Source organism: Drosophila ficusphila, unplaced genomic scaffold (assembly GCF_018152265.1).
Source record: "Drosophila ficusphila isolate 14025-0441.05 unplaced genomic scaffold, ASM1815226v1 contig_286, whole genome shotgun sequence".
Classification (NCBI taxonomy): Eukaryota; Metazoa; Arthropoda; class Insecta; order Diptera; family Drosophilidae; genus Drosophila; species Drosophila ficusphila.
Genome location: NW_025064189.1, coordinates 4,183,402 through 4,209,440, shown reverse-complemented (window position 1 = coordinate 4,209,440; position 26,039 = coordinate 4,183,402). Strand labels below are relative to the sequence as shown.

General features: G+C 46.7%; 12 protein-coding genes across 14 annotated transcripts; 7 read left to right on the top strand and 5 right to left on the bottom strand.

Annotated features, from left to right (window-relative positions):
* Positions 1 to 171: 171 nt before the first annotated feature.
* Positions 172 to 1,191, top strand: LOC108089389 (proteasome subunit beta type-1). The gene is made up of 2 exons (XM_017187572.2): positions 172 to 361; positions 440 to 1,191. Exons 1-2 carry the CDS (start codon positions 273 to 275, stop codon positions 1,050 to 1,052), a joined length of 702 nt encoding a protein of 233 aa, XP_017043061.1. The 5' UTR covers positions 172 to 272; the 3' UTR covers positions 1,053 to 1,191.
* Positions 1,192 to 1,215: 24 nt separating this feature from the next.
* Positions 1,216 to 2,608, top strand: LOC108089386 (ADP-ribose pyrophosphatase, mitochondrial). The gene is made up of 3 exons (XM_017187568.1): positions 1,216 to 1,289; positions 1,394 to 1,978; positions 2,037 to 2,608. Exons 2-3 carry the CDS (start codon positions 1,473 to 1,475, stop codon positions 2,449 to 2,451), a joined length of 921 nt encoding a protein of 306 aa, XP_017043057.1. The 5' UTR covers positions 1,216 to 1,289; positions 1,394 to 1,472; the 3' UTR covers positions 2,452 to 2,608.
* Positions 2,609 to 2,689: 81 nt separating this feature from the next.
* On the bottom strand, positions 2,690 to 7,966 carry LOC108089382 (importin-4). Of its 2 annotated transcripts, XM_017187565.2 has the most exons (9): positions 7,656 to 7,966; positions 6,852 to 7,024; positions 6,073 to 6,788; positions 5,601 to 6,007; positions 5,017 to 5,126; positions 3,828 to 4,959; positions 3,543 to 3,760; positions 3,050 to 3,472; positions 2,690 to 2,954 (listed from the first exon to the last, which is right to left on the bottom strand). In XM_017187565.2, exons 1-9 carry the CDS (start codon positions 7,722 to 7,724, stop codon positions 2,936 to 2,938), a joined length of 3,267 nt encoding a protein of 1,088 aa, XP_017043054.1. In that variant the 5' UTR covers positions 7,725 to 7,966; the 3' UTR covers positions 2,690 to 2,935. The 2 variants fall into 2 exon arrangements, with proteins under 2 accessions (XP_017043054.1, XP_043063689.1); XM_043207754.1 differs by having other exon boundaries at positions 2,690 to 3,472; positions 7,656 to 7,965.
* Positions 7,967 to 8,076: 110 nt separating this feature from the next.
* Positions 8,077 to 11,990, top strand: LOC108089381 (serine-rich adhesin for platelets). The gene is made up of 3 exons (XM_017187564.2): positions 8,077 to 8,269; positions 8,322 to 9,090; positions 9,148 to 11,990. Exons 1-3 carry the CDS (start codon positions 8,185 to 8,187, stop codon positions 11,741 to 11,743), a joined length of 3,450 nt encoding a protein of 1,149 aa, XP_017043053.1. The 5' UTR covers positions 8,077 to 8,184; the 3' UTR covers positions 11,744 to 11,990.
* Positions 11,991 to 12,293: 303 nt separating this feature from the next.
* Positions 12,294 to 13,546, top strand: LOC108089391 (female-specific protein transformer). 2 transcript variants are annotated; one of them, XM_017187574.2, is made up of 3 exons: positions 12,294 to 12,415; positions 12,658 to 13,025; positions 13,292 to 13,546. In XM_017187574.2, exons 1-3 carry the CDS (start codon positions 12,382 to 12,384, stop codon positions 13,454 to 13,456), a joined length of 567 nt encoding a protein of 188 aa, XP_017043063.1. In that variant the 5' UTR covers positions 12,294 to 12,381; the 3' UTR covers positions 13,457 to 13,546. The 2 variants fall into 2 exon arrangements, 1 of the variants encoding a protein (XP_017043063.1); XR_001771279.2 differs by lacking the exon at positions 13,292 to 13,546 and having other exon boundaries at positions 12,341 to 12,415; positions 12,497 to 12,768.
* Positions 13,547 to 13,556: 10 nt separating this feature from the next.
* LOC108089390 (polycomb group RING finger protein 3) lies at positions 13,557 to 15,105 on the bottom strand. The gene is made up of 4 exons (XM_017187573.1): positions 14,691 to 15,105; positions 14,475 to 14,627; positions 14,127 to 14,410; positions 13,557 to 13,955 (listed from the first exon to the last, which is right to left on the bottom strand). Exons 1-4 carry the CDS (start codon positions 14,794 to 14,796, stop codon positions 13,830 to 13,832), a joined length of 669 nt encoding a protein of 222 aa, XP_017043062.1. The 5' UTR covers positions 14,797 to 15,105; the 3' UTR covers positions 13,557 to 13,829.
* Positions 15,106 to 15,467: 362 nt separating this feature from the next.
* Positions 15,468 to 15,986, bottom strand: LOC108089392 (protein NATD1). Its single transcript, XM_017187575.1, has 2 exons — positions 15,880 to 15,986; positions 15,468 to 15,826 (listed from the first exon to the last, which is right to left on the bottom strand). Exon 2 carries the CDS (start codon positions 15,731 to 15,733, stop codon positions 15,536 to 15,538), a length of 198 nt encoding a protein of 65 aa, XP_017043064.1. The 5' UTR covers positions 15,734 to 15,826; positions 15,880 to 15,986; the 3' UTR covers positions 15,468 to 15,535.
* Positions 15,987 to 16,244: 258 nt separating this feature from the next.
* On the top strand, positions 16,245 to 17,264 carry LOC108089388 (syntaxin-8). The gene is made up of 2 exons (XM_017187571.2): positions 16,245 to 16,942; positions 16,996 to 17,264. The coding sequence occupies exons 1-2, from the start codon at positions 16,399 to 16,401 to the stop codon at positions 17,154 to 17,156; spliced, it is 705 nt and encodes a 234-aa protein (XP_017043060.1). The 5' UTR covers positions 16,245 to 16,398; the 3' UTR covers positions 17,157 to 17,264.
* Positions 17,265 to 17,266: 2 nt separating this feature from the next.
* Positions 17,267 to 19,168, bottom strand: LOC108089384 (cytochrome b-c1 complex subunit 2, mitochondrial). The gene is made up of 4 exons (XM_017187566.2): positions 18,932 to 19,168; positions 18,655 to 18,788; positions 18,295 to 18,598; positions 17,267 to 18,187 (listed from the first exon to the last, which is right to left on the bottom strand). Exons 1-4 carry the CDS (start codon positions 18,974 to 18,976, stop codon positions 17,348 to 17,350), a joined length of 1,323 nt encoding a protein of 440 aa, XP_017043055.1. The 5' UTR covers positions 18,977 to 19,168; the 3' UTR covers positions 17,267 to 17,347.
* Positions 19,169 to 19,302: 134 nt separating this feature from the next.
* On the bottom strand, positions 19,303 to 20,270 carry LOC108089387 (26S proteasome non-ATPase regulatory subunit 8). Its single transcript, XM_017187570.1, has one exon. It carries the CDS (start codon positions 20,193 to 20,195, stop codon positions 19,401 to 19,403), a length of 795 nt encoding a protein of 264 aa, XP_017043059.1. The 5' UTR covers positions 20,196 to 20,270; the 3' UTR covers positions 19,303 to 19,400.
* Positions 20,271 to 20,551: 281 nt separating this feature from the next.
* On the top strand, positions 20,552 to 21,405 carry LOC108089315 (survival motor neuron protein). Its single transcript, XM_017187491.1, has one exon. It carries the CDS (start codon positions 20,639 to 20,641, stop codon positions 21,314 to 21,316), a length of 678 nt encoding a protein of 225 aa, XP_017042980.1. The 5' UTR covers positions 20,552 to 20,638; the 3' UTR covers positions 21,317 to 21,405.
* Positions 21,406 to 21,517: 112 nt separating this feature from the next.
* Positions 21,518 to 26,032, top strand: LOC108089554 (nuclear RNA export factor 2). Its single transcript, XM_017187897.2, is given in 8 exon segments — positions 21,518 to 22,112; positions 22,178 to 22,630; positions 22,683 to 22,820; positions 22,880 to 23,026; positions 23,088 to 23,132; positions 23,134 to 23,190; positions 23,253 to 24,380; positions 24,480 to 26,032. Coding segments are annotated over 8 exon segments (2,520 nt in total). The 5' UTR covers positions 21,518 to 21,866; the 3' UTR covers positions 24,786 to 26,032.
* Positions 26,033 to 26,039: the final 7 nt, after the last annotated feature.

The following is a 26,039-nucleotide window of genomic DNA, read 5'->3' as shown; positions in this document are numbered from 1 at the left end:
TGACGTTTGGTACAGGAACATGAAGAGATGTTTATTTAACGTTTCAGTGACTTTTTAAATTAATTTATTGTCTAATATTTGATATTTAAACAATTAGTATATAAATACCAAGCATTTTGATAACTATCGATAACATGCAAATTACTAGATATATTTGCTTGGCCCACCCACGGTCACACTGATTTTGTGATTTTGGTTAGCCGCTGGAAACTTGCAAATCATTTCGTTCGTTTTTTTACTTGGCAATTTATTTGATAAATTCAAGCACAATCATGAGCAGACTAGGCTTTGAGCAATTCCCAGATTACCAGGTGCCCGGCGTAAAGCACCAGGATTTCTCACCCTACGAATCCAACGGCGGGTAAGTTTGCATTGGTCAGAGAGTTTCGGACAAATATCCTCAACTAAACGGAGTTGATTCCTAAATTTATAAATACAGCTCCATTGTGGCCATTGCCGGAGATGACTTTGTGGTGATTGCGGCGGACACTCGCCTGAGCAGCGGCTATAACATTCACTCCCGGAGTCAAAGCAAGCTCTTTCAACTGTCGCCACTTACGGTGCTGGGATCCACCGGTTGCTGGGCGGACACCCTCTCGCTGACCGGATTGATGAAGGTGCGCATGCAAAGCTACGAGCACACTCATCTGCGCACCATGACTACGGATGCAGTGGCACAGATGCTCTCCATCACCATGTACAATCGCCGCTTCTTCCCGTACTACGTGTCCAACATTCTGGCCGGGATCGACAAGGACGGCAAGGGCGTCGTCTACTCGTACGACCCGATTGGCCACTGTGAAAGAGCCACCTACCGTGCCGGAGGCACTGCCGGAACCCTTCTGCAGCCGGTGCTGGACAACCAGATAGGCTATAAAAACATGAATTTGTCTGAGATACCCGTGCTGACCAAGGAGCGGGCCGTGAGTGTCGCCTCCGACACATTTATCTCGGCTGCTGAACGTGACATCTACACCGGTGACTCAGTCCTGATTAACATCATTACCAAGGACGGCATCGAAGTTAAGGAGCTTACTCTGCGCCAGGATTAGACACAGTCGGCGTTTCGGGGGTCTTATTCGGTCAGGGGCATCCTGTGGAAAAAAGGCATTTTAAGTTAGTTGGCTTCAAATTTTTGTAATTAACCGAAATAACAAAAATCGTAATAAACTGAATCTTGGAGATTTTAAATATGCGACCCAGTGTGACCAGCTCGCTCTCTGACAAAAGTGGTTTTCACATGGCTTGAAACCTACACCATGGGTTAATTTAATAGCACTGGAACTAATGTAAATTAAATTTGGTTCTTTTGTTTAACAGTGATAAGTGATGATGAGTAATTGTTTTTAGATATTGTGACGATTTTTAACTAATTTTATATACAAATGTAAAGTTGTTATTTTCAGAGCTGTTTTAATAACCGCAGGTGCACATAAACAAAAAAGTTTGTTTGTAAGAGAGAATTCAGTCCGATGACAAGTTCCCAATTTGCGCGCTTGCTTCTTTGTTTTCTACTGTCCTTGGAAATCTCCCTAATGTCTGCCCAGATGATGTCCTCGCTGGTAAAGCCGGGCGTCTTCCGGCATCTAATGTGCCGCACCAACATGTACCCGCGCAGCTCCATCCTTCGCTTTCCTGTTTCCGACGAGCAAGTCTTCTGGTCGAATCCGTATCCGGATTACTGCCCACCAGACTACACATCTCCACATATTGGCGGCCAGGTTTGGGCCGATCCTCCCCTGTCCAGCGAAACGTTCCGGCCTCAGTGGAATCAATTGGATGGTCAGGTAAACCGAGAGTCCTTCCACGGCGCCTACAAAGTGCAGGGTGGGCTGCCCCTGAATCCAATCGGACGCACTGGACTAAGTGGACGTGGATCACTGGGAAGATGGGGACCCAACCATGCTGCTGATCCTATAGTGACTCGCTGGAAACGAAACGACCACGGAGTCATTGTAACCAACCCAACCAGCGGAAAGTAATTAAGCTCCATCTTCTATAAACTACCATTGAAAACCCACTCGCTCTTTTCTCAGGAACATTTTACAAATGGTGGCCATCCAGCGGTCGGACAACAAACTGTGGGCCATTCCCGGCGGCATGGTCGATCCTGGCGAGAACGTGAGCGTCACTCTAAAGCGGGAATTCACCGAGGAGGCTCTAAACTTTACCGACAAGGCCAACATGGTGGAGCAGTTCTTTCGCGAGGGTGGAGTTCAGGTCTACCAAGGATATGTAGACGACTTCCGTAACACAGATAACGCGTGGATGGAAACCACGGCCATCAACTTCCATGATGAAGACGGTAGCCAAGTGGGCCAACTGGAGCTAATGGCTGGCGACGATGCTTCCAATGTGCGTTGGACGGACGTCAACTCGGATTTGAAGCTGCACGCCAACCACGCCGACATTGTAAGAGAGGTTGTCATCAAGCGGAATGCGCACTGGTAAAATCCTGTGCTGATCCGTCAACATTATAAAAAGTTGAGGCCATTGGAATTTAACCAGGAGCTTTATACTAAAAACTCACTAATCATAAAAAGAAGGAAATATTTTTTCATGATTAAAAGCATTTTTTTGTTTACTATGGGAGAATCACAAAAATGTATTTTTCAATCTTTTAATCCTTCCTTGAAATTTAACCACATTTGCAACAGCCTGCGAAACAACCCAGTTAAATAACAAAATGTACTCTTTATTGTTTCGTTTATTTCAGACTATTCATACATACATATTCATGTGTCACTGGATGTAGCTATAAATTAGAAAACAGTTCGCCGGTTCTTTCGGCTTGGTAGAAAAAACTACAACTTGCAATTTTAAAGATCACTTATTCTGAACTTGTAACGCCGCAAAAGCACACTAACCGAAAAAGAAAACATTTTAAACTTGTCCCAATTCAAATCGTATTTGAAGCTTCTTCATCAGAAATTTATCATCTCCGATACCAAAGGCTGCGGGCAAAGGAGTTGAGTGAATTAGCTAGGTTAGCAATGTGGGTATGCAGGGTGTTTTGCTGTTTGGTTTTTGCGTGTGTGTGGGTGCTTACAGAGTATGCACATAGTTGAACACCTCCGGATTTGAATTGGACACGGCGTTAAACTTGTCCGGATAGTTTGCGCGAACCTCGTTGATAAAGGCCACCGCGCTCTTGGTGCTCTCTTCATCTGGCATCTGTTCCTTGTAAATCGATTCGATGGTGATGACCAGCATCTGCTCCAGATGACTCTCAATGCTGGTGCGAGCCTGCAAGAATAGCACACGGAATGCCTTTTGAATCATGTCGTTCTCCACAGTGTCCTCCTTCAATGGCAGATGATTGAGAAACACGGGCAGAACCTGAGCAAGCGGTACCCCCGCATGGTTCGTGACAATTAGGCGGGCAACTGCTCCGCAAATATTGTCCATCGCAGCTGGTTCCGACTCCCTGCCGATCGCCTCGGAAAGGGCTTGCAAGATTGCCGGATATGACCTACGGATGGCAGTTGTAAATAAAAAATATAATGTGGTTCCGAAACAGTCTATTCTTCGTTCTCACTCACTCGAAAGATTTTTCCTCGGCAAAGATCACAAGCTCGCCCAGAGCGAAATAGGAGTTCTGTCGAGCCTTGGCATAGGAGTCCTTGGTTCCTGCAATGAACACCGGACACAGGTTGTCAAAATAGGTCACGGTGCAATTGCCTAGACGCTGAAAACAGTCGGCCAAAGATCCATAGATGTATGCTCGGTGATCCGGAGCATCTTGTTTCTTGGCTTTTGCCTGTAAAAAAATTTTTGATGTTAATAATGTCTTGGAAACTAAAATGGTGTTTGGTGTGATTGCCTACCAGCTTTTGCAAGTAGAATTGGTAGATGCGATTGAAATACAGCGAGAACGCCTCCGGCTGAAGTGCCGCGCCGAATCCGGGCAGAAGGTTGGCAGCGTTTTCGATGAGCATCTCGTCGTACTCGCTACCCTCCGTATCCTCCTCATCACCGCCGCCGCTCTGCTCGTTGAACTGACAGGCCATTTTGTTGGCGAACACATCCCTGATGCAACCGAAGATTAAATCGGCGTTTTCCTGATTAGTTATGGCAGCTAATTTAACATCCTTAAAGAGATCGCAGATCACGTCGAGCACGTGAGATACGACGGACACCTCGTCGTCGGTGCGAATGATGTGTGCGAATTTCGGAATGGCAATCTCACAGGCGCGCGTCACTCCAGCAGTATCGCCCATTTTGTTAACGGCGATTATAAATCCGCAAATGGCATCCACGCATGCTTTGCGTATCTCATCCTGCTGATGGTCAATCACCTTGTAAACATTCTCAAACGCCGACTGCAAGTAGGGTGCGAATGCGGAACCCGTGTTGGCAGCGAATTCCCTGAGTGCCATTATCGCCTCCTCCTTCTCGATTACGTAGTCGTTCTCCACCTGGTAGCAGTCCAAGTCCTCCTCATCGTCCTCGTCGTCCGTATGCGACAGATCAATTTCCACATTGGCCGGATCCGGAAAATCTGAGTCGGCATTGTCAGACACAATGGGCAGTACGTCTTCTGAGGAGATCACCGACTCCATTATCCTGGACATGATCTTGGGGAACACGGTGGCCATGCTTTCGTTGACCACGGAGGACAGGGCGGACATCAAGTTGTAGATAGATCGACGGAAGTCCGGGTCGTCAGGACCCTCAGCCAGCATCATCAGGCAGAAGTTCATCGTGTCGTCGGCCAACCCAATGAAGTTCTCCTTACCCACTTCGCGACACAGAGCGGCCAGAGTGTCGATGGCTTGGATGCGCAAGTTATTCATCTCTTCGGGACACTCCTTGACCAGACAGGCCTGCAGTATAGACATGATTTTGGGGAAATACGGCATCAGGTGCTTCTTAGCGGCACTTGATGTCGACGAGATGGCCGACAGTGCCAGCTCTCGAATGTGAACCGAGTTCTGTGGTTCCAAGACCGCAAAGAGACTGTGCATGAAAATCATTATTACAAAGTTTGTCAATATTTTTTGAGTCTCGTCTTACCGATCCATTAATACGGGCAGATAGGGCACAATGTCCTCCTCCAGATTCTCGCAGAAGGTCTCCAAGGCGTAGAACATACGTTCCATGTGTTTTGGTTCCGGCTGACCCATCTGCAAGGACTCGGGTTAAGTCGATTCTATCTTTGAATTTTTGTGCAGAGCGAGTGTAAAGTGAAATGAAGCTTGAGACCAGAAGATTTAATATAAGGCTGAAGGAATCGGACACTTTGGGCTTATTGAGAGATGTCTATCTCCCTAAACATGTAATCTTTTCATTTTAGTAGCTATTAAAAATGGCTTAAAAATGAATTTTGAAATGAATTAATGCATATGAGGCAGTTGATGTGTGCAATTAAATATCAAAGTGAAAAGAAATACAATGAAAAAGCACCCTATACTTGGTGAGGATCGATTTGCGCTTGATCTGTAACTTGTTCAAGTACATTATCGTATCTCTGGCAGGGACGGAAGCGGGATCGCTCCCGTTGCTGTTCTGGCCAGCCTTTGGAAGCAGCACAAACAAATAAACGAGAATGTAAAATAGAGATACAAATTTGGCCATAGTTGGCTTAAGACAAAACCTACCTTGAGTTCAACAACCAACTGGCTCAAATAGTCAAACAGCACCGGCAAAATCTGAGGCGCAAACTTGGAGATCGCTGGCTGCAGAAACTCGGCAAATTGACCGAGGGCGTAGAATGCGGCGACCCGCACCAACATGGTAGTGTCAGTAATTCCTGCTTTGACGATGTTAAGCATGACTTCCAGATACTTGTTATTGATGGCCTCTGAGCAACCTTCGGCAATGACGCCCATGCAAATGAACGCGGACCGCCGACAATTTGGATCTGCACTTTGCAATGACGGCTCCAGCAGCTGCAGCAGCGGTGGAATGAACTTCTCCGGCGGCAAATGGAGGGCCATAAGGTCCAGAGTCTGCGTGGCCGTGCTCGCCGGGCTGTTAGCACTCTCCCCGGCGAAATAATCCTCAGCTGAAAGCAATAATGGAACCAATAAGCAAACTTAAGCAATCAAATAAAGTAGAAAATAATACAACCGTCGTCTTCGGTGTCCTGACACATCACTTGGAATAAAACGCCTAGAATTGGCTCCAGCAATTTTTGTTTTACGATTGCCTTTTTCTTTAACCGCACCAGGCTTCCCACTAAGGTAATCACCTGCACACGAATCGACTCATCGAGCTTATTGTCGCCCGCTGTGATCAGGCAAAATTCGAGTAGCGGCTTCACGTTGTTGGTCAGCAGATGTGGCACAAACTCGACCATGCCGTCAACGATTTCAAACGCGTTCATGAACTGGTGAGAATCTCCCTTTTGGGCGAAGGCGTTGAGTGCCTTGATGATCAGTGGTATTGTCTTGATCACCGTCTGCTCGGCGGCACTGTGACCACTGACAAATGGCAGCAGACAACTTGTGGCCACCAACATATTCAAAACGGTGGGTGTTGCCATGTCGCCAGCGGCCTCGGCATTTAACAGAATGCTGGCAAACAACTGGGAGATGGCCTCCATATGGAGGGCAAACTGGTCCGGAGCAGAGTCAACCAACTCGGCAAAGATAGACGAGCCCTGCTCGCTCTCCTTTGGATCGCGACTGCTGCACCGTTCGTAAATGAACTTAAGCAGTTCCGTCATCCAGGGGTCCTCCTTTTCCGCCTCATGACGCACCAAGGAGCCGATCAACTGGGCCACTTGTTTCTTCACGCCCCTCTCCTTCTCCGTTACAAGCACTTGCAACATTCGTGATTTAATCCTGAATAGTTAAGGCATATTTACTATTGGACTGCGTTTATTTAGAGGTGATCAATGTACTTACGCTGCCTGATGGTCGGCGGGAACTACTTGCCAGTAGCGAAGCTTTTTGAGTCGCCTTTGAAGAAGCACGGCTGCATACGTACGCCTCTGGACGTCCTCGTTGGACATCACGATCTGGGTAAGACATAAAAGGGCCTCGGGGTTCTCGTACGCCTTCATCAATTCGGCAGTAGCCTAAATGTGCGGGAAAGACGGTATTTTATTAATCCTCTTAGGAATGACAAAATACATACATATGGATGTAAGTATGTATCTACATATTTTCGGCATAAATAATTTCTCAATTAGGAAGTGCTAAAGTGTGCGTCCATGTGGACAACGTGCTTTCGAGTGGCATAGAGACGTGACCTACCATATATTTTTACACTCTTTGAACATAATTATAGGAATATTATTGGGGAACCAAGAAGAGCATACCTTATGTATTTCTTCGAACATATTTACGTAATTTATATTTTAATTTATCCTAATTCAAAAACATAATGAAAAGTTAGCTTCTTCCATTTTTGCTAAGCGTTTATAAATTGTAGCAAGTTTTATTTTGGCTGCGACCCACTGTGCAATAGAAACATTTGCACGTATGTATGTACATACATACATTTGTATAGGAATGTGCACATGCCGATTTAAAAGCCAATGTATTGGAGTTGAGGAAAATTAGAAAAATATTCTATTTTTCAAACGTGGTCGGGAGGAAAGCGGATAAGTATAAAAAAGGTGTAAATATCAAGAAAAGTTTTCAAAAGGGCGGACAGGATAACCCCCTTTTTACCGCCCGATCGCCTTGTTTGTCCGCCCTTCTCACCTGGCGAATTGACTCCGTCGTTCCCATCTTCAGGAGTCCATCAATTATTTTCAAAACAGCTGCCTCCATCGTTGGGGAGTTTCCGGTTGTGTGTTCAGCAAAATAAAATCAAATACAGTCCGGGATAAATCAACACCGCCGAAATCGGACGAGCGGAATCGTAAAGTGGGAAGAAGCCGGGGAGAATTCGCAAAAATGTGACCAGGGCTGGAGCGGGTTTAGCGTTGCACGTTTTGCTTTTTTCTCACTGCTTTAAATAACTTTTTTTTCAATTTATTTTTCAGACTATATGCTGAACATGTTAATTTGTGTGCTTACAAAAGTTTAATGAAATAAAAAGTGCAAACAGGGTCAAACTCAACATTTAAAAAGACAAGTTATCGAAAGCAACTCTGATTGTGCGTGCAGGCCAGGAATTATCGCCTAACGCCGTCCATTTTTGAACCAAAAAAGGCGCGTCCTTCTTGTTTAGGCTCTTTCCTGTTCTTCTTAGCGCGGTTTTGCGCTAACTGTAAACGAACAAAGCAGAATGGACAAGAGCAACGGAAGCCAGGGAAACAGAAGCTACATGGACCAGAACTCGCTGGGCATCCTCAACATGGACAACCTTAAGGGTAAGGACGGTTAGGCAATTTAAAAACAGGAAATAACTCAGAGTCCTCGCAGTTTTTGGCGATTTGTCCAGCTTTAGTAAGAGTGACAGGCGCAGCACGGCCACGCGGGACTCTTCCAGTATACACGAGCGCCTCCGGGAGGAGCGACTGCGTGCCCTGGAAACACTTGAGAAGCCACGACCTTTGCGTCCCAGCCAAGCAAGAAGCACTGGCACCGTTCCCCCAAGACGCTCTTCCACAAACATCTCGGAGCTGGTTACTGACGAGACCATCGACCTGAACAGCAGCGGATCTTTTGCCCTTGCCACGCCCGCACCTAAGGGCACTAACATCTCCTTTGAGCCCGCCGAGATCACCGGAAGATCTACACTCTGCAAGGGGGACAAACATCGCCGTCGTGAGAAGCCATCGCTGTCCGTTGCCGAGATTCTCAAGTCCTCGTTTGTGGAGAAGGCTCGACAGCTCGAGAAGAAGCTGCAGGATGTCAGCCAGCTGGAGGCCAGTTACCATTTATCGAGGGCGAACTCCAGCAGCCTCACGGACTCGTTTAGCTGCTCTCGCAGTTTACCGCGCACCGCGGACATGAGTGACCTCAGCCTCAATGGCGGCGGGGGTATTTCTTTTGGATCTGCCTCGCTTGCGGCCGCTGGCCAGGACGAGAGCTTCGCCCCAGCCGAATTGATGCAGTCCAAATTGGTGCTTGGCGAAATCTCATGGGCGCAGGAGTTCACAGCCATGCCGACGGCCACATTGAGCAATCAGGCAATGCAGAAGATCGCCGCCCCGCCGCCCACATCTGCAATAGAAACCTCTGTGTCCAAGTAAGCAAAGGAAACCCAAGTTAAGAACAAATAATACAATTATATTCATGCTTACAGCTCCGTCTTGGTCAATGATCCGGACTTCTCGCTGGGAAACTATTTCCAAACGCGCTCGGAGAACATCTGGAACATAGTAACTGACGGCAGTCCGGATCGCGTGCGTCCCACTCAAGCTCTGATCGAAGCGGAAGGCAACAAGACGCTGGACTCCGTGGGCGAAAAGACTCCGCAGCCAGACAACAAGACCTACACCAAGTCGGATGCCAATGTCGGCTCAAATCTGGGACGCAACCTTATGCAAAAGATGCAGAAAGATCGGATTCAGACGGTGTTGAAGGCCAGCAACAAACATGGGAACCAAGAACCCAAGCGGTCGCCTTCAAAATCCGAGATCTTGAGTCTTTCGGCCATTGACAAAGCGCTGAGGGACATTGATTTGAATTCGGACACGTCCACGGTTGAGGTGGTCAATCACTTGTGGGAGCATGGCCGCGGAAACACCTACGGTGATGAGGAGAACAAGGAAAACCGGAACAGCAGCTCCCAAGCGGAGCGTACTCTATGCGGCTCGAACAAACTCACGGACACGATGAGTTTCACCGATTCTGTTCTGAACTCCACGGACTTTCGTCACCTACAGCAGAGCATCTCGCGCAAACCGCTCAGTCCGCTGGCGGACCAGCCACAGATCACCATCAGCCGGGCGGACACCGATCCCGTGGAGACGGAAGGCGAGGCAGACATCGACGAGTGGCCGTCGACGCCGGTAAAAGAACCCAATCGCCGGGTGAGACGCACTAAGATCTCCCCAAGAGCCGCTAGTCCGGCGAGCAGCGAAGGTGTACGTCCACTTACCAGCACCGAGGACGAAAACGAGGACGAGGACAAGACGCCGGTGAACCAGAAGAAGAGGGTATCTATATCCACAATGGGCCTGATGCCCCGCAACCCCTCCTCCTTGAGCAGCACACGATTGGATGGCTGCGATGTGGCAGTGGCCTCTTCCACTGAGCGCAGTTTTGGCATTTCCCCGAATCTGGCCAAGAACCTATCGCCCATGTCTTCGCCGAGGAGCTGTGTCTCATCGCCGCTGCTGGACAGCACCACCAATTCCGAGCGCCGGCAGCTGATGAACGGAGTGGCACGCAAGGCCAACTCCTCGCAGGCGGGCAGTGAGGCGAGCTCCACCAGTGGATTTACAACGAGCGTAAGACGTGGACCGGGCTCGAGCTCCTCCACTGCGCCTCGCAGCATGTCGCGCTGTTCCAATTCCAGCGAGTTCAGTCACCGCGATGGCAAGCTGCTCCCCTTGAAGGTGACCCACACCAGCCTCTGCTGGGGCAGCACAAAGCTGCGAACAGATGTGCGCAAGTCCATGCAGGTGAAGAACACGGCTGACAAGCGACTTGTCATCCGGCTGGGCATCCAGGGACCCGGTTTCCAGCTCGTCGGCGGCGACAGCAACACCATTACTCTGCAGGCCATGGAGTGTCGTTCGGTGGTGATTAACTTCTGCCCCACAGTGTGTGGAGCGGCTATCGGATCCTTGTCCTTCTATGCACCGGCAGGAGCCCACAACAGCACTCAGCCAGGCCTGGAGATTCCGCTGTACGGCTATGGCGGCAGTGCATCCATCACCATACAGGGTCTGCTGAAAGGACCGGTGGGCGCTAGTTTCCTCACCATTGGCGACGTATGTGAGCTATCCGCCGGTCCTCTTTCGGCGAGCCTCAGGTTCCACAACAAGGGACCCCTAACCGCCTTTGTGGGCATTTCAGTGGACTCCACGGTGCTGATGAAACTGCGCCTGAGCGAGGCGTTCGAGGTGCGTCCCAGCCGGATGATCCTGCCACCGAATAGCGAGGGCAGCGTCCAGATCCTCTTTCGTCCGAACCGCGAAGACTTGAAAAACATTCTCAAGAAAACCGCCCAGGTGTTGACGCTGGCCAACATGCGGATTTTCTGCGGAGATGAGCCGAACAGACAGCGCATGCGCAGCCTCGTTCAGCGCATGAGCAGTCGTCAGAGGGAGAAGCTCACTTCGCCGATGCTGGACAGCATCTGGGGCGAGTTTCCGGATGAGCAGCCGGTGCGCAATATCGGACAGCTCAACGAACCGCCCGAGTTCATCCTGGACTTGGTCACCGTGGTGCGGATAATCGATGTGGCGCTAACGCTAAATCGGGATTTTGATGAATCCTCCGAAAGTTCGCTGATGTTTTTGCCGGAGGCCGAGGAAACGGTGCTATTCCGAACGATATGTGTGGCCAGTTCACCAACGCCAACGCAGAGCAATATGCTGGAGCCAGTGGATGAGCTCTTGGAGGCGGACACCACCACCTTAATGCCCGTCGAGCAGAATTGGTCTGTGGAACCCGCTTCGCTGGAGTTCGGATCCAGCTGCGGATCCCTGGCCACTTTGGCCGTGACGAACTGCTTCCGTTCTAGGCAGCTCATCGAAGTGAGCTGCAGTGTTCCGGATCTGGTGAGGATCAGTCCCACCGAGTGCTATGCGGGACCGGACGGAGGTCAGGCCGAGATCGATGTGCGTCTCCTGCGCTCGCCCAGACGTGATTTGCTCGAGAAGGAGCCGGTCATCGTGGTTTCTATGGAAAACGAGCGCATCAATGTGCCACTCAGTTTTAAGTTTTAAATCCTTTTTGTGCCTGCTAATTGTGTTTTCGATCGAAATGTTTGTACTACCAGAATTGTTTGAGGAAAAATTTGCTTTGTACTTCCGTGAAATATTGAAATGAAACCGTTTATAGAAGATTGGCACAAATGTCCTAAGAATAATAGAGAATAATAGGCACATCAGTTAACTGTGTAGTTTATGCTTCTTTTTTCTTTATAAGTTAATTGTGCTCAAATAAAAAGTAACGCTTTATTATTTCTCCTGAGTCAAAACTTTGATCAGCTAAGTTATTTAACTTCGTTTTTAAATACTATACGAGTATACATACATCGGCGATACTGACCCATCGCTTTTTAAAAAAAATTTTATTTTGGGCTTTAGATAAACTAATTTTGGAACGAAAGGAAACAAGCTTATAAACCATTGCAAACATCACAAATGTCAGCATGATTTCCAAAATTAAAAGATCCTGCCATTCAAACCTGATCGTACATGGAGTCTGACTCTGGTTGCTGCACTCGCTACAGCCTGTTAAGAATTTCTGTTAGCCAACAGTTTGGCGAAAGCGCTCTCTATTGGACAAAAAGATTTCTTATCGACAACCAATAAAAAGTAATCGAAGAAGGGGAATTTAATAAAAATAAAAACAAGTGAAAATGGACGCCGACAGCAGTGGATCCGTGCACCGAGGTATAAATATATTAGGTTTTCTGATTAGAAACGACTGAGTGCATACAATGTTTTTTTTTCTTTTTGTTGTTTTTTTTCTAGTGCCAAACTGTGTGAAAAGTGAAATGGAAAAAAACAAATGCAGGACGAGCAGACAAAGAAGCTAAATCAATTGGACGCCCAAATGGGCTCTTCGTGGACTCCAAAGAAGCCTCACGGACCACATTTTAACTGGAGTGACTAATCCGTCTCTTTCCACGTAGATTTTCACGAATCCAGGTCCCGGTCCGGTCGAGAAAGGGAGAACCATGGTCGACTAAGGGAAAGGGAGCGGAAACGGGAGGAGCCGAAGGTTCCCTATTTCGCGGATGTTGCCCGGGAACGGGACCGAGTCAGGAGGTTGCGGCAAAGGTCTTCCCGTTCCCCCAGACGCACCCGACGGTCCCGATCCAGATCCCTGTCATATGAGCGGGAGAGCAGGCACAGAAGACATGGCCAGCGCTCGAGAAGTCGGAATCGCAGCCGAAGTCGCAGCAGCGAACGGAGACACCGAGAAAGGAGCCCTCGTCGCTACAATCCGCCGCCAAAGATCATCAACTACTATGTGCAAGTGCCAGCACAGGACTTTTACGTTAGTAGAATAATGGAAGGCACTTTTAACAAGATCTTGCAGAGATTGTGTGCTCGTTAACCTGATTTGCAGAGGACTTTAGTCTTATAAGTTAAATTATATTTGTTTGTAACATTGAAATGAGATTATTATTCAAATGTTTACATTTTAAAGATTCTGCTTACTAGGAGTTTCTAGAGGTTTTAATTTTTTCATTGTAACTGATATTTAATCTCTGCTAGAAGAGACCTAAATTGACCACCATCTAATTGTGGCTTATTTTCCAGGGTATGTATGGAGCATATGCCATGGGGCCACCGCCAAGATTTGGGTACCAGCGGCCACCACGTCCTCCACCGTTCCAGCCTGCTTCCTACAGATTCCGACATCGACCCCCATTCCTGGGAGCACCTCGATTCGGCTATAGAAACGCGTGGCAACCACCAAATTAGATATACAACATTCGACATAATTACATTTTTATTTACATTCGTGTGTTTTGTACATTAAAATAATAAATACATATGTATATTTGAAACTAAGGAGAACAAAAAATATTGCAAACTGAGAATATTGATTAAATCATGAGCAAATGCAGCGAGAAGACGGCAACAAAAGGGGTCACACACGAGTTCGGAAGGGAAGTTTACTTAATCCTAGGAGGGATAACCACATTTTTAAGACTTTATACATGCACATTTACACATACACTCATGGTTTTCAGGGGGATTAACACTAGCGACTCTCTCCTAATTACGATATTTACGCTTTGTCAATAAATTATAAAAATAGATCATTTGTTGTGGCATTATACTAAAACAGTGGTTAGAGCTCAACCCGTGGACGAAACTGGAGCCGGAGCGGTGGATCTCGAAAACGCCAGCGCGTCACGTAGACGAACTTGAGCGTGTGATCCTTGCCAAGCAGCTCCTCGTTGCACAGAATGTCGATCTGTAAGACAACATGTGTTTACAATATAGAAGATACAAAGAGTATACATTTGTTCCTCTTTCCACTTATGGTCGATTATTTTTAATTTTAGGTTTCAGTTCATGAAACTGTCACGATACAATAGCGGAAACAGGAACAGAAGCGACGGCAATGTTTTTAGCTACAACCTACCTCTCGGTACTTTTCAATTCCGTTGAGAATCTTCTTGGCCACCAGCTTTTTGAGGTGCGTTATCGTCGCCTGCGAACTGCAGCGGATGAAGCGCCTCTGCAGGTTCTTGAAGTTATTGCTAATGCACTCCAGGCACACGTTCACCTGCTCGTCCAGGCGATGGAAGTCGGATTCGGCGTGGGCGTCCATCACCTTCTCGTTGTCGTCTTCGTGGTTTTGCGTTATGTCCTTGGGGCACGGCATGTTCCTGCTCTTGTAGAAGTCCCGCTCCCGGCGCGATTCATCTGGAATGCAAGTACACGATGAGCTAAGATTGGGAAGTATGAAACGCAAGGGTAAAATACGAACCTTCTTGCAGTTTCGGCACCAGTTTGTACACAATGTCCTGCATGGTGCGATCGAAGCTGATGTATTGCAGGGGATGAGACTGGTGGATGATGTTGTCGCAGGTGGGGCAGGTCTTCTTCTCCTCCAGGTGCTTCACCAAACAGCTCTTACAGACTGGAAGGGTAAAACACGGGCCGTTAGTGGGCAGGTGGTGCCATGCTGGGCCAAACTACTCACATGTGTGCAGACACTCCGTCACTGTGGTGGCGTCGATGAAGTAGCCCCCGCAGATTTTGCACGTGATGTGCGGATTGATCGTCTTCAGTTTGACGCGCCGCTCCATTTTACTGGCCCCGAATTAATATGGTATGTGCAACTATATTCCTAAATATATCCCAATTTTGCTGTGGACTGATGGCTTGCCCAGCTGCCGATTTTCCGATCCCACTCCCGGTCGGAAAACGCTTAAAACGGTGGCCGCCGTCGCTTCCGTTTAATGGGAGAGCTCGCGCACGGTTAAGCACGAAATAGACATTGTGGCCAGCGGTTTCGATCGCGGTTTGTTTCGTTTTTGATTGTAATTTGAAACAAATAAAATAGAAATCACGACGAAATTGTGTGTACGTGTGAGTTAGGGATGGACGATAGTTGCGTACCTGTTACTTGCCGCGAGTAGTGACTAGTCACGGCTTTGGCGGGATGTCACGCATTGCCGCGATTTTTTTAAGAGCCCTCGGAAGTTGGAGCCTTATAAGCGGTACTTACAGTGTCTAACATCCTTTATATACAACTTAAGTTTCTTAAGTACTTATGTTCAAGTCACAGCAATCGCTCCACTTTGCAAGTGTGTGGGTGAATTGTGTCACCAAATCGATGTCGTGACTGTTTATTTTGCCGGTCACAACTATCGTATGCGGTCTGGCCCCATGCTTATTTGTGTTAGGACTGGTCATACCTAGGAGCTGGTATTTAAAACAAAACAACCTAACGCCCAGAAATGTACAAAAAAAACAATTTTTCTGATATAGAAAAAATATATATAAAAAATGTTGCTAATTTTGTCAGTCCAAATATCAGCTTCCTTAGTTAATTATGTATTGAGCGTATTGAGGTTCATATTTGTCAATATAATGTTGCACAAATCGGCACTTGATGATAATAAATTGACCATTCAGAAGTGCGTAGTCCAGTGCCGCCTTCGCCAAAAGCTTTCCGATGCCCTGACCTCCCAGTTCTTTCGGGACTTTGGTACTCGTTATGGTCATCACTCCCCCATTCATGGAATATAGTAACTCCGCTCGATGTCCATTCAAATCGATGTAGAATCTGTCTCTAGTGTGCCGAATAACAATTTGCGTTACAAGGTTCTTTTCCTGTGAATAAAGTTTTGGAACCTTCAGCAAGTGCCTACTGATCATTTTATTACTTGTGGGGATAGAATGCACTTTTGAGCAGATAGAAAATGCTCGGCGACCGCAATACAGCAAAAAAACAGGAAGCAATTTGGAACACATTTTCTAATTTTGGGTGTAATTTCGGAATAAAAAAAGGTCTTTCCGAGTGCCCAGACTAAGCGTTAAAAAAGAAAATTAAAAAAATACTAAGGACTTAAAAACAAAGTGTTGATACTGGTAGAGATAACTGAAAACAAACTGTTAATTAATACGTTTGAAAAAAAACTTGTTACCAATAATCTAGAAGTTAAAAATCACAATTTTTTGTGACATTATAATCAACAAAAGATTTGACGAGTTACAAAACCGGAATATTTCCTTTAAAATATTATTTAAAAATTAGTGTGACCTTGCACTTGTTCATCGCTTGACCATAAGATAAATCACCAATCAGCTGTTGCTCTCCAAATGTTGTTGTTCTGTGGCTTCCTTGAGGCGTAGTTCTTTGTTTTTTATTTGTAACCACATTACTCAAAGCCTATACCGGACAAATGGCGCTAGTAGATCATGACTCCTGGGATATCGAGTACGAGGGATGCGAGCGTCTACGGCATCAGTTGTTGGTTCAACTTAACCAGCGGCAGCAACTGAATCCACGGGAGAGTCAATATGTCCAACTGACCACCAGTGTAAATTCCGGTCTGGAACAGTTGGAGAAGGACATGAAGCATTTAAAAGTGGTGTTGGACAATGCTATCACCTGGGAAACTAGTCCGGAGGAAGAGCTGCAGCAGCGTCGTATTGACTGGGATCGCCTTACATCGCAGGTGCGGGAGATCCGCAGGAACTTTGCCAACAGCTCACGCTCCAATGTCGTGGCCGCCGCCTCCGGATCCGCTTGGCAGGGCCAAGACCTCGGCCCTGGTCAGAGTGACCCTACACGAGATTCTACAGCATTGGACGTCGAAACGCTTAAGCAGCGAAAGATCGAGATGCTGGAGCAGCAAAACCAAGGACTGGAGGTTTTATCTGCCACTTTGTCCAGGCAGCGCCAACTGGCTACCCAACTGGGCAACGAGGTAGAGGACCAGAACAGTGGGTACGCTTAACTTTCCGGTTGGCCATTGCTAAGTTCTCTTACTTTGCAGACATTTTGGACAACCTGGCCAATGCCATGGACCGCGTGGAGACGGGTGTGCAGCGGGAAACTCAGAGCATAGGACAGGTCAACCGACGTGACAGCACCTGGGGCTACTGGCTGGTTATTATCGCCTTGTTTGTCGCCATAATCGTGGTGGTCTTCGTTTAATGGCCGCCCCATTTATTCCAGTTGTTATTCGTAATTTCCGTATATGTTTCCTGTCGTTAACCCAAAGCTTGATTATTTATACACCAATTAAAATAGGATTTATAAGTATCTACTTTCGCGTGTCGTTTCCTTCAACAGGTTTATTTAGTCGTTACATTACGTTTAACAGATGTACAGAGGTGTTTATCTACTTAAGCCAAATCGGAGGCGTAGGGCACGTTAGCCAGGTGCCCAATGGCTCCAACAGCCAGTTTGGAGCTGCCTACCTTTTTGGCCGCCTCCTGAACCTGCGACTGCGAGATACCATCGATGGCGCTGAGCAGAGCGTCTGCCTCAAGCACATTCCTGGTAAGCGCCGCCTGGCGACCGATCTCCTTGATCAAACCGCCGTCCGACGAGTACCGCGAGATAATGCGCGCCTTCAGCAGAGCCTTACCGCGGGCCACATCCTTATCGGACACCGAAGCGGACTTAAGGCCGCGCACCAGGAACTCCACGGTCTTGCCGATATCCTTGGCATCAGCGGACACAACAAAGCCGAACAGACCGGCATCCGAGTAGCTGGCGTTCAGAGCCTTAACCGAGGCACCAGTGCCGCCGGCGCAATTGACGGCCTCGCCGAAGAGTCCAGCCGAGTTGCCTCGCTTGGTGGCCGCCTTGGCGCCAACAGCCTGCTCTAGGATGGCGAAAGCCAGCGCTTCCTTGTGGTTAGAGGCGGCGCCGCCCTGTCCAGCAACGGCGACGACGGCACGATGACCGGAAGTGTCCTTGCGGGCATCACCACCATACCAGTTGGCCGAAGAAGGCTTGCCGCCACCGCTGGGGAACTGCAGTGTCTGGGCGAAGCCAGCCAAAGTGTTGTTATCGATGCCCACGCCCACGACGGCAGCACGACCAGCGGCAAAGGTCTGGGCGACGTAGTGCAGCAGGCTTTCGGAGGACAGCTTACCCAGCTGGAAGCGGGGCGAGTAGATCGAGTTGCCCAGTCCGTTGCGGAAGGCGGCCTTGTGTACCAGCTCTATAGCGCGTTGCTGTAAAATACAAGGATTTATTATGAATTTGTAAATCATAAAGGTATTGCCCAATATTAGCAGCTCAGTCAAATTGACTTCTATAAGAAAGCGCTATAAACTCTCACCTCTGTGGAAACGGCGTTCAGCTGGTTGACTACTGTCTTGGCGTTGTCCACCAGTTCCCAGGGCTTGAAGGCCGGCTGCAGGAGGTCCTGCAGGTAGCGCAGTCCGGTCTCGGCATTGTCCGAGGTGGTGGTCACGGTGTAGCCAACGACTTCACGGTCGCCCCATGTGGTCAAGGTGCCGCCCACCTGCTGGATGTTGCGGGCGATGGCAAAAGCGGATGAGTTCTGGGTGCTCAATCCTCCGGCCAAGCGGAGCAGGTGCGAAGCGCCCTGGGTGTCGTAGGCCTCGTTGCGGGATCCAGCTCTGCAATTATTGGGTAAGCCTTACATTGGAGATCATTCACTGGATAAAATACTTACCCCAGCACCAGGGACACGCGCGAAACGGGAAGAGTTGCATCGGCGGTGGCCACCACAAGTTTGTTCTCCAGTACTTTGACGTTCACGGCGGACAGGTCTCCCACGGGACGCGGGCAGGTGGCATAGCCTCGTTTCTGCCGAAAAATATGATGAGATTGTCATAATGCATAAAACATTTGGCATTGTTTAGATTGCAACTTTGGATTTACGTAACACGAGCCTTCCCGTTTGGGTTGGATTCGCTGCCGTAACTTTTGTTGGTTAAGTCGAGACTTACGGCGATGGCGCGCAGGAGCGTCGTCTTGCTAGCGTTGCAGGCCATGGCGTCGATTATGCTAAAATTTCTTCTATTTGCTTTTTAAGCAATGCTTTTACAAATATTCGCAGAGCGAAAATTTTTACTCCGCAGGTCGGTCGCGCTAGTGTGGCTGTCGCAGCAGGTTGCACAAAGCCCAATTTCAATACGTCCGAACACGGTCACACCAATTAATAAAAAGAAATTGTATCTAGTCACAGAATTTGGGAAATATCGGTAAAATTATTTAAATATTTGAGACATTATTCCTTTGGCAGCTACAAAATATTACTTGTGATTTCTAATAATCAACAGTCAAGATTGTTTTGTACTGATGTTACTGACTATTCAAATTATTTTTAAGCGTTTAGCTTTATTTTATTTTTATTATTAACTTTAAGCCGGTGTATCTTAACCAAAAATTAAAAGGTGTAAGCTTTTCTCTTTTAACTTAGACTATCATCTCGAGGTCCCGAGCGTAGCTGAGCACCTGCTCGGCTAGTTCTTCAGATGGCAGAAGCTCCTTCGGCTTGACGCTGCGGTCCGTGAAGCTATATTCGCCGTTGGTTTCCAACTTCCACTGGCGCTTCTCGCCAAAGGCCTTAATTTCGTCAGGAACGCGCAGGTTAAGCCGCTTGGCCGCATCTTTGGCAGAAATCTTGTCGTATGATTTCTCTATGCAGGCACCAATCTCGTCGCGCACAGTTTCCACGAGCAAATCCATAAAGTGGCTATAAACCTCGGCGGGCACGGTTGATTTGGCCTGGAAAATCTTGTTGTAGCGCCCCTCCATTATGTATTGCTCCAAAGCCAGGATCGGGCGGATGAACTGGTTGTGCTGAATGACATCCACAGAGAGCAATTCCAGTTCTGTGTGGAAGTCGGATACCCTGTTGCCGGACAGAAGGTAAAGCAAATTCAAGCCCAGCAGCTTGTACTTGCTCTCCGATTCGCCAATGATTTTCGCGTAATCATAGTAGTAGCACTTTAGCTGCGCCATATAGCGCTCGAAGGCAAGGAGATCCTTGGTAAGTACGCTGTGCTCCACGGCGACCTCGAGGACACTCCTAGCCAGCAACAATTGTTTCTTGGAACTCTGTGCGTCGTTTCCGTCCGTGGGCAGAAAGGCCATTTTCACCAGGGCTACCTTCAGTTGATCCAGAAGTTGGCCACATCTGGCGGTGTTTGGTGGTCGCTTCGCCCATTCGGCGGTCAGTTCCTTGTAAAGTCCTTCCACATTGGCCATTGTTTTTCAGTTATTCTTTGCGGGATGCAAGATGATTTTCGCTTTTTGCTAGATATGATACTTGTCGTCGGTTTAGAGGAGGTGCCATCGATATTTGCGTGTATCTATCGATCCTGTTTCAACCGCAGCAGTTATTCGTAAACAAAAATATCGATAGGAACTAAAAACTAAATGGTTTTAAATTTAATTTATGAAAACAAAATTATAACGGTTTTTAGTTTTAGCAAATAATTGGTTTATTTCTTTGTAAACGTGCCTGCTGAAGGAATATTCTTAATTCATTCAAAAGTTAGCTTTGTGCCATACCTTTTTGTGCATCTCTAGGCGATAGTTGCATTGCGACCAGGTAGATTATCCGCGATACCCAACACTATACAAATACGCCAAACAGCAAAAGCCGAAGCTTACCTTCCCCCTTTAAGAAACGTGATAGGCTGACCAAGATGTCTGAAGAGGGAAACACCGCCGTGTGGGATGACTCCCTGCTGGTAAAGACGTACGATGAGTCCGTGGGACTAGCCCGCGAGGCACTAGCTCGCCGCCTGGCCGATTCCACTAACAAGCGGGAGGAGGAGAACGCCGCCACCGAAGAAGCTGGCGAGGACTCGGCCACTGGCGGGCCCAATAGCCCGGAGCCGCTGTCTTTTAAGGTGGGCGACTACGCCAGGGCCACCTACGTAGATGGCTTGGACTATGAGGGCGCCGTGATGACGATTAACGAGGAGAAGGGCACCTGCGTCATCCGCTATTTGGGTTATGAAAACGAGCAGGAGGTGCTGCTCCTGGACCTGCTTCCCTCCTGGGGCAAGCGGGCACGTCGCGAGCAGTTCCTCATTGCCAAGAAGGAGAATGACGAACAGCCGGGCCGCTCTAAGGCTTCCCCAGCCACTGCTGGCCATTCTAAAAATCCCAAACCTTTTGGAAAGGGGAGAGGCTCCGCTGGCTTGGTGATGCCCCCAATGCCACCGGTGCCGCCTATGATCGCTGGCCAGGGCGACGGTGCCGAACAGGACTTCGTGGCCATGCTGACGGCCTGGTACATGTCCGGCTATTATACGGGTCTCTACCAGGGAAAGAAGGAGGCCAATACTGGCGCCAAGAAGAAGACGCCCAAGAAGTGATTCCATACCTCATCTCATCTCATCTTTTCCTAAAGACTTGTAGCCATTAAGCGAACGAAACGATTAAAAATTGTTATGTTAAGAAGCCATTTTTGTTTGGGTTTCAATTTCTTGGAAAAAAAATCGCCGAGGCAAGCAGAAATTATGCTTCGTTTGACATCTGGCCACTTATGGACGTCAGTTTTTCGACGAATCTCGCAGTGAATAGTCAAAATTTACCTGAATTTTTAAAGGCGCTCTTATACCCCTGCAGAGAGTTTTATAGTTTTAGTTAACGGTTTTGAAATTAAACTTTAGGTTTCTGTTTATTTAAATATAATGGACAGAGAAAGATAGTTAATCTTCGGGCAACGTTACACAATTATAAGCTGTGGATAACATATTGCTTACATCAGTCAATATATCCTGTAGCCATAAAATCGACCTTCTCTCATAAATACATTTTTGAAAGATAGATTCGACGTTTTTCAACACTGATGCCGTAAGGCTTGGTTTACAGGCGTAAGATTTAAAATATAATTAAATAGAACCACAAGAGAACGGATTTGCAATGCCAGCCCAAACTCGAGTGCTGGACTTTGGCGATGGAACGTTTCCAATCCAACTAAACTATCCTGATCAGAAGATCTTCAGTAATTGCAATAGTTACGGCGATCGCGTTCCGGGTCTTAATTGGAACGAGATCACTGTGCACCATCGCGGTCAATTTAAGTCCATGTCGAATCCGCACCAAATAATTCTGGATGGACTGTATCAGGCAGTAGATGGAGCCGAGTTCTTTCCGGTGTTCTATCAGGTGAGCTGTAAATGGCAAGATCTCTTTTCTCAAGTAGTTTCTAATGGATCTGGTTCGGTTTTCAGCGTGGTAACTATGAGGATACTTTTCTGGTTCGCAACTGTAAAGCGGCTATCGACAATCTGTTTAATTTGCGACTTACCATCAGCGTGAACTCAGGCGCCACTTTCGATATCAGCGTCCAACTGGGAGTGGCCCAGTATCAAAGGAACCAAATATCGCCGCACTTGCTCATTGCCCAAGTGGTCAACAGACTAATGAGACAACTTGTTAAAAAGAACGGCGTGGAGCGACTGCTCAATTTGGACAGTTTTGGCGAACATCCGGAGTTCCGCAACATTGTGGTGAGCCTGGGTAATCCAAGCATTCTAATGAACGTGTGCCAAGTAATACGCAACGACACTAATAGCTTCCGGGTGAACGGGTTCATATTGTCCAACAACAACATCCGGAATGTACGGCCTCTGACTCTTTTCGCCAATGTAGACTATGCCCTGCTCGACTTAAGTAATAACAAAGTGAGTTGACTGCTCCTGGTACAGTTCAGCCCAATTCATCGTTTGCTTCTAGATTAAATCAGCTGAACGATTTTGTCGCGCCCTCGAGGAATTCCGGGCAGAAGAGTTGTTCCTGGAAAATAATCCCATTGTCAAGACATATCAGTTCCCAGAGAACATCAGGATGCTCAAGAAGAACTTCAAGTTAGTCGTGAGTATACTTAAAAGAAGGTCTCAAGCCCAAACACAATTAATAAATTCACTCCTAAGAATGGACGCCCCTTCGATATGCTGCACGAGGAATATTCGCCTCTTGATAATGACATCGATCTGGAGACGGATGGATCGCGGCTGGACTCGAACAATACGTGGAAATTGTCAGAGTATACTATGAGCCAGGATTGGCATGCGTTTATGGTGGGTATACCTGGTAAGCTGGTAAAGTTAAACTCCACAAATGAATGTATGCCTGTTTTAGGTTCCTGATCCCCAACAAGAATTCAGCAAGGATGCGTTTTTTGATTTTTTTCTTCATTCGCATAGAAGCAACTTTGAGCGAATTTTATCCCTGCTACTATAAGGTGCGTCTGCAAGTGCATTTTATCTGAGTCTAGTAAAATTTATAATTTTATCCCATATTTAGTACATTAAAAATGAGCACGTTTTCCTTGTACGCAACTGCTTCGATCAGATTTCTAGTTTGGTTAACACATACAATCTAGAGATGTGGATTCCGCCGACAGTCAGTTTTCCTGAGGAGCGTATCTTCAAATACTACCTGCGCATGAACGTGAGCACCTATAAAAAACACCATATCGATCCTAAGGAATGCATTCAGAAAGCTGTCCAGCTTTGCTATGTGCCCCAAAACCGGCTGCTTAACCTTGATAAATTCCAGTCCAACGAGAGTCTAAAGAACGTTGTGGTGTCACTGAGCTCGCCGAAAATTTTGACCTCTGTACTGTCGATGGCGTCGCGTCAATTTATGGCTAACTGCTCGGAGATTCGCTTGTGCTGCAACAAGATCGTGACAGTGGATGGAGCTCATGTCCTTCGTCGGATGGGCAACCTGCGTGCCGTGGATCTAAGCCACAACTGGCTTCACGACCTCTCAGTGATTAAGTCTTTGGGCGAGCTACCCCTGAAATCCCTTGTACTTCATGGAAATCAACTGTGTCGCAACTACAGCCTGCCCAGCGAATATATCCGTGCGGTTATGGAACTGTGTCCGCAACTGACCACCTTGGATGGTGTTGATCTGCAAACGAACCCCGGTCAGTCGCCACAAAAGAACTTTCTTTGCGATATCGGCGCCTACGAGCTGATTGGCGGGTTTTTCCTTAAAAATTATCTGCGAGAGTTTGAGGATAACGAGGACCGTGGTCGTCTGCATAAGTATTACACCAATGACTCGATCTTCACCCTGACTTGCAACTACAGTGTGGTTCAGAATCATCAGACTTCCCATATGTTGCGCCGCATTGCAAAATACAACAAGCATGCGAGAAATCTTCTCAAAAATGATTTCTCAAAGGCGGCTAATAGCGTGTACGTTGGCACAGACGAGATTCTGGAGGTGCTGGCACAACTGCCAAAGGTCACCCATGACTTTCACTCCCTACAGACGGACGTAATGCATTACGACGGCAGCTCTGCCGTGATCTATGTTACTGGCTTGCTGCGCGATGAGGAACCGAGCAAAAATGCCATCGGTGATGTTTTTCTGGGCTTCAGTCGGCAGTTTGTTGTCAAGTTCGATACGGAGGGCCTGGTAGGTTGGAAAAATAGTTTTATTTTTAATGAGAATTCTTTCTATATATATTGATAGGCAACCAGTTTATATGATATTAATATATTTTAATCTTTTCAGGGCTTGGGTAAGAGAGCTCGCCGCCTGAAGATCACAAATGAACGACTTAACATTATGAGACCCTCAACAAATATGATCCGAAACGCTTTCAGTGTGCAATATCCCGATCCAAGTGAACATCCGCGAGAAGATGATTCCCTGGATGTAAAGGACCATAAACTGCTTCTGTTTCAAGAAGTAACCGGGCTCATTTCCACCTGGTGCACATCGATTGTTGAGCAGGCAGACTGGGACTTCGAGAGGGCTTTAAAATTGTTTATCCAAAAGAATCAAGACCAAGAGATCCCTGACTTGGCCTTTGCTTAACCAAATATATATTTAGGACAAATTGAAGAACCTTCTCATTATGAGCTCCTAGTTTTAGTTTGTTTGCCATTTATATTATTATTTAGTTCGAATTTATACAAATTATTAAAAAACAAATGCACGAATAAAACTTCATGTGCTTCCAAAAGCTAACAACACCAATGCAATACACAACCCAAGAAGTCTACTTCTTAAACTTTCTAATTTACAAATGTCGAGTGGACATTGGTTGTTAAAAACATTATTGTCAATAAATTCTGTTTTAGGATCGTAGACATTTATTTTTGAATATGCTCTATCTGACAAAATTTCCTTACATTGTAATTGAATATGTTCTGAGACTTATTTAGTTAAAGTGTTTGGTAAAAAAAAAATAAATAAAAGCAAACCGCCAAAAATAAACCGAAACCTCTCAAAATAACAATTTTGACTTCCCAATAAAAACTGCCATGTATTACCATTAAAATGTTGTTTAGATGGCGAAAACATTTATTTGATATTTAAGATTTTATCACGTGCAAAAAGAAGTGTTTCTTTTTACACATTTATTATGGGAGTGGTATCGTATATCTCCGATTAGCAATATTTAGCTGTGGAGTAATGAGGCTGGGCAGTGGGAAATAAATAAACATCGAAAAATGCCATCGCTTAAATATTTAAATATTTTGTAGACTAGAAAATGTTTCTAAATACATTAGCATATGTTTTTTTGTATAATATGTATAATGCATTAGTAAACGCACAGTTCATGACCCTTACACAATAAATTACAAAAAGAGGGAAAGTCCGACTAAGCTCTAAGATTTCGCTTATACCTTCAATGTGTGTGCTCAATGGCCTTAGCTGGATGGTAAGGTAATGAGTGGTTCATGCAAGTTTTGAGTATGGCTGATTGGGTGACAATAAAATTAAAAGAAAATCGTGTGTTTTTCCATGCTTTTCATGTCTTGGTTTTAATTCCATAAATTAGATCAAGTTTCAAAACAAACTCTATTGCCAAAATGAACGAACAACACTTGTCCAAGCTATGAGCGCGTTAATATCAGATAAGTCCGTTGCGTTCCACGTCCGACTGCGTTTCCGTATCCGGTTTGTGTGCATTTTTTGTGTGTGTATGTATGTACTTTGGGTAATTACAATTGTTAATTTATCGGTAAAAAGATTGACAAGTGTCAAGCGCTAAGATTTTTGCCGACTTTTTGGCTTGGAAAAAACAATTGCGAAATTGGCGCTCATAGTGGTGATTAGTTGGAT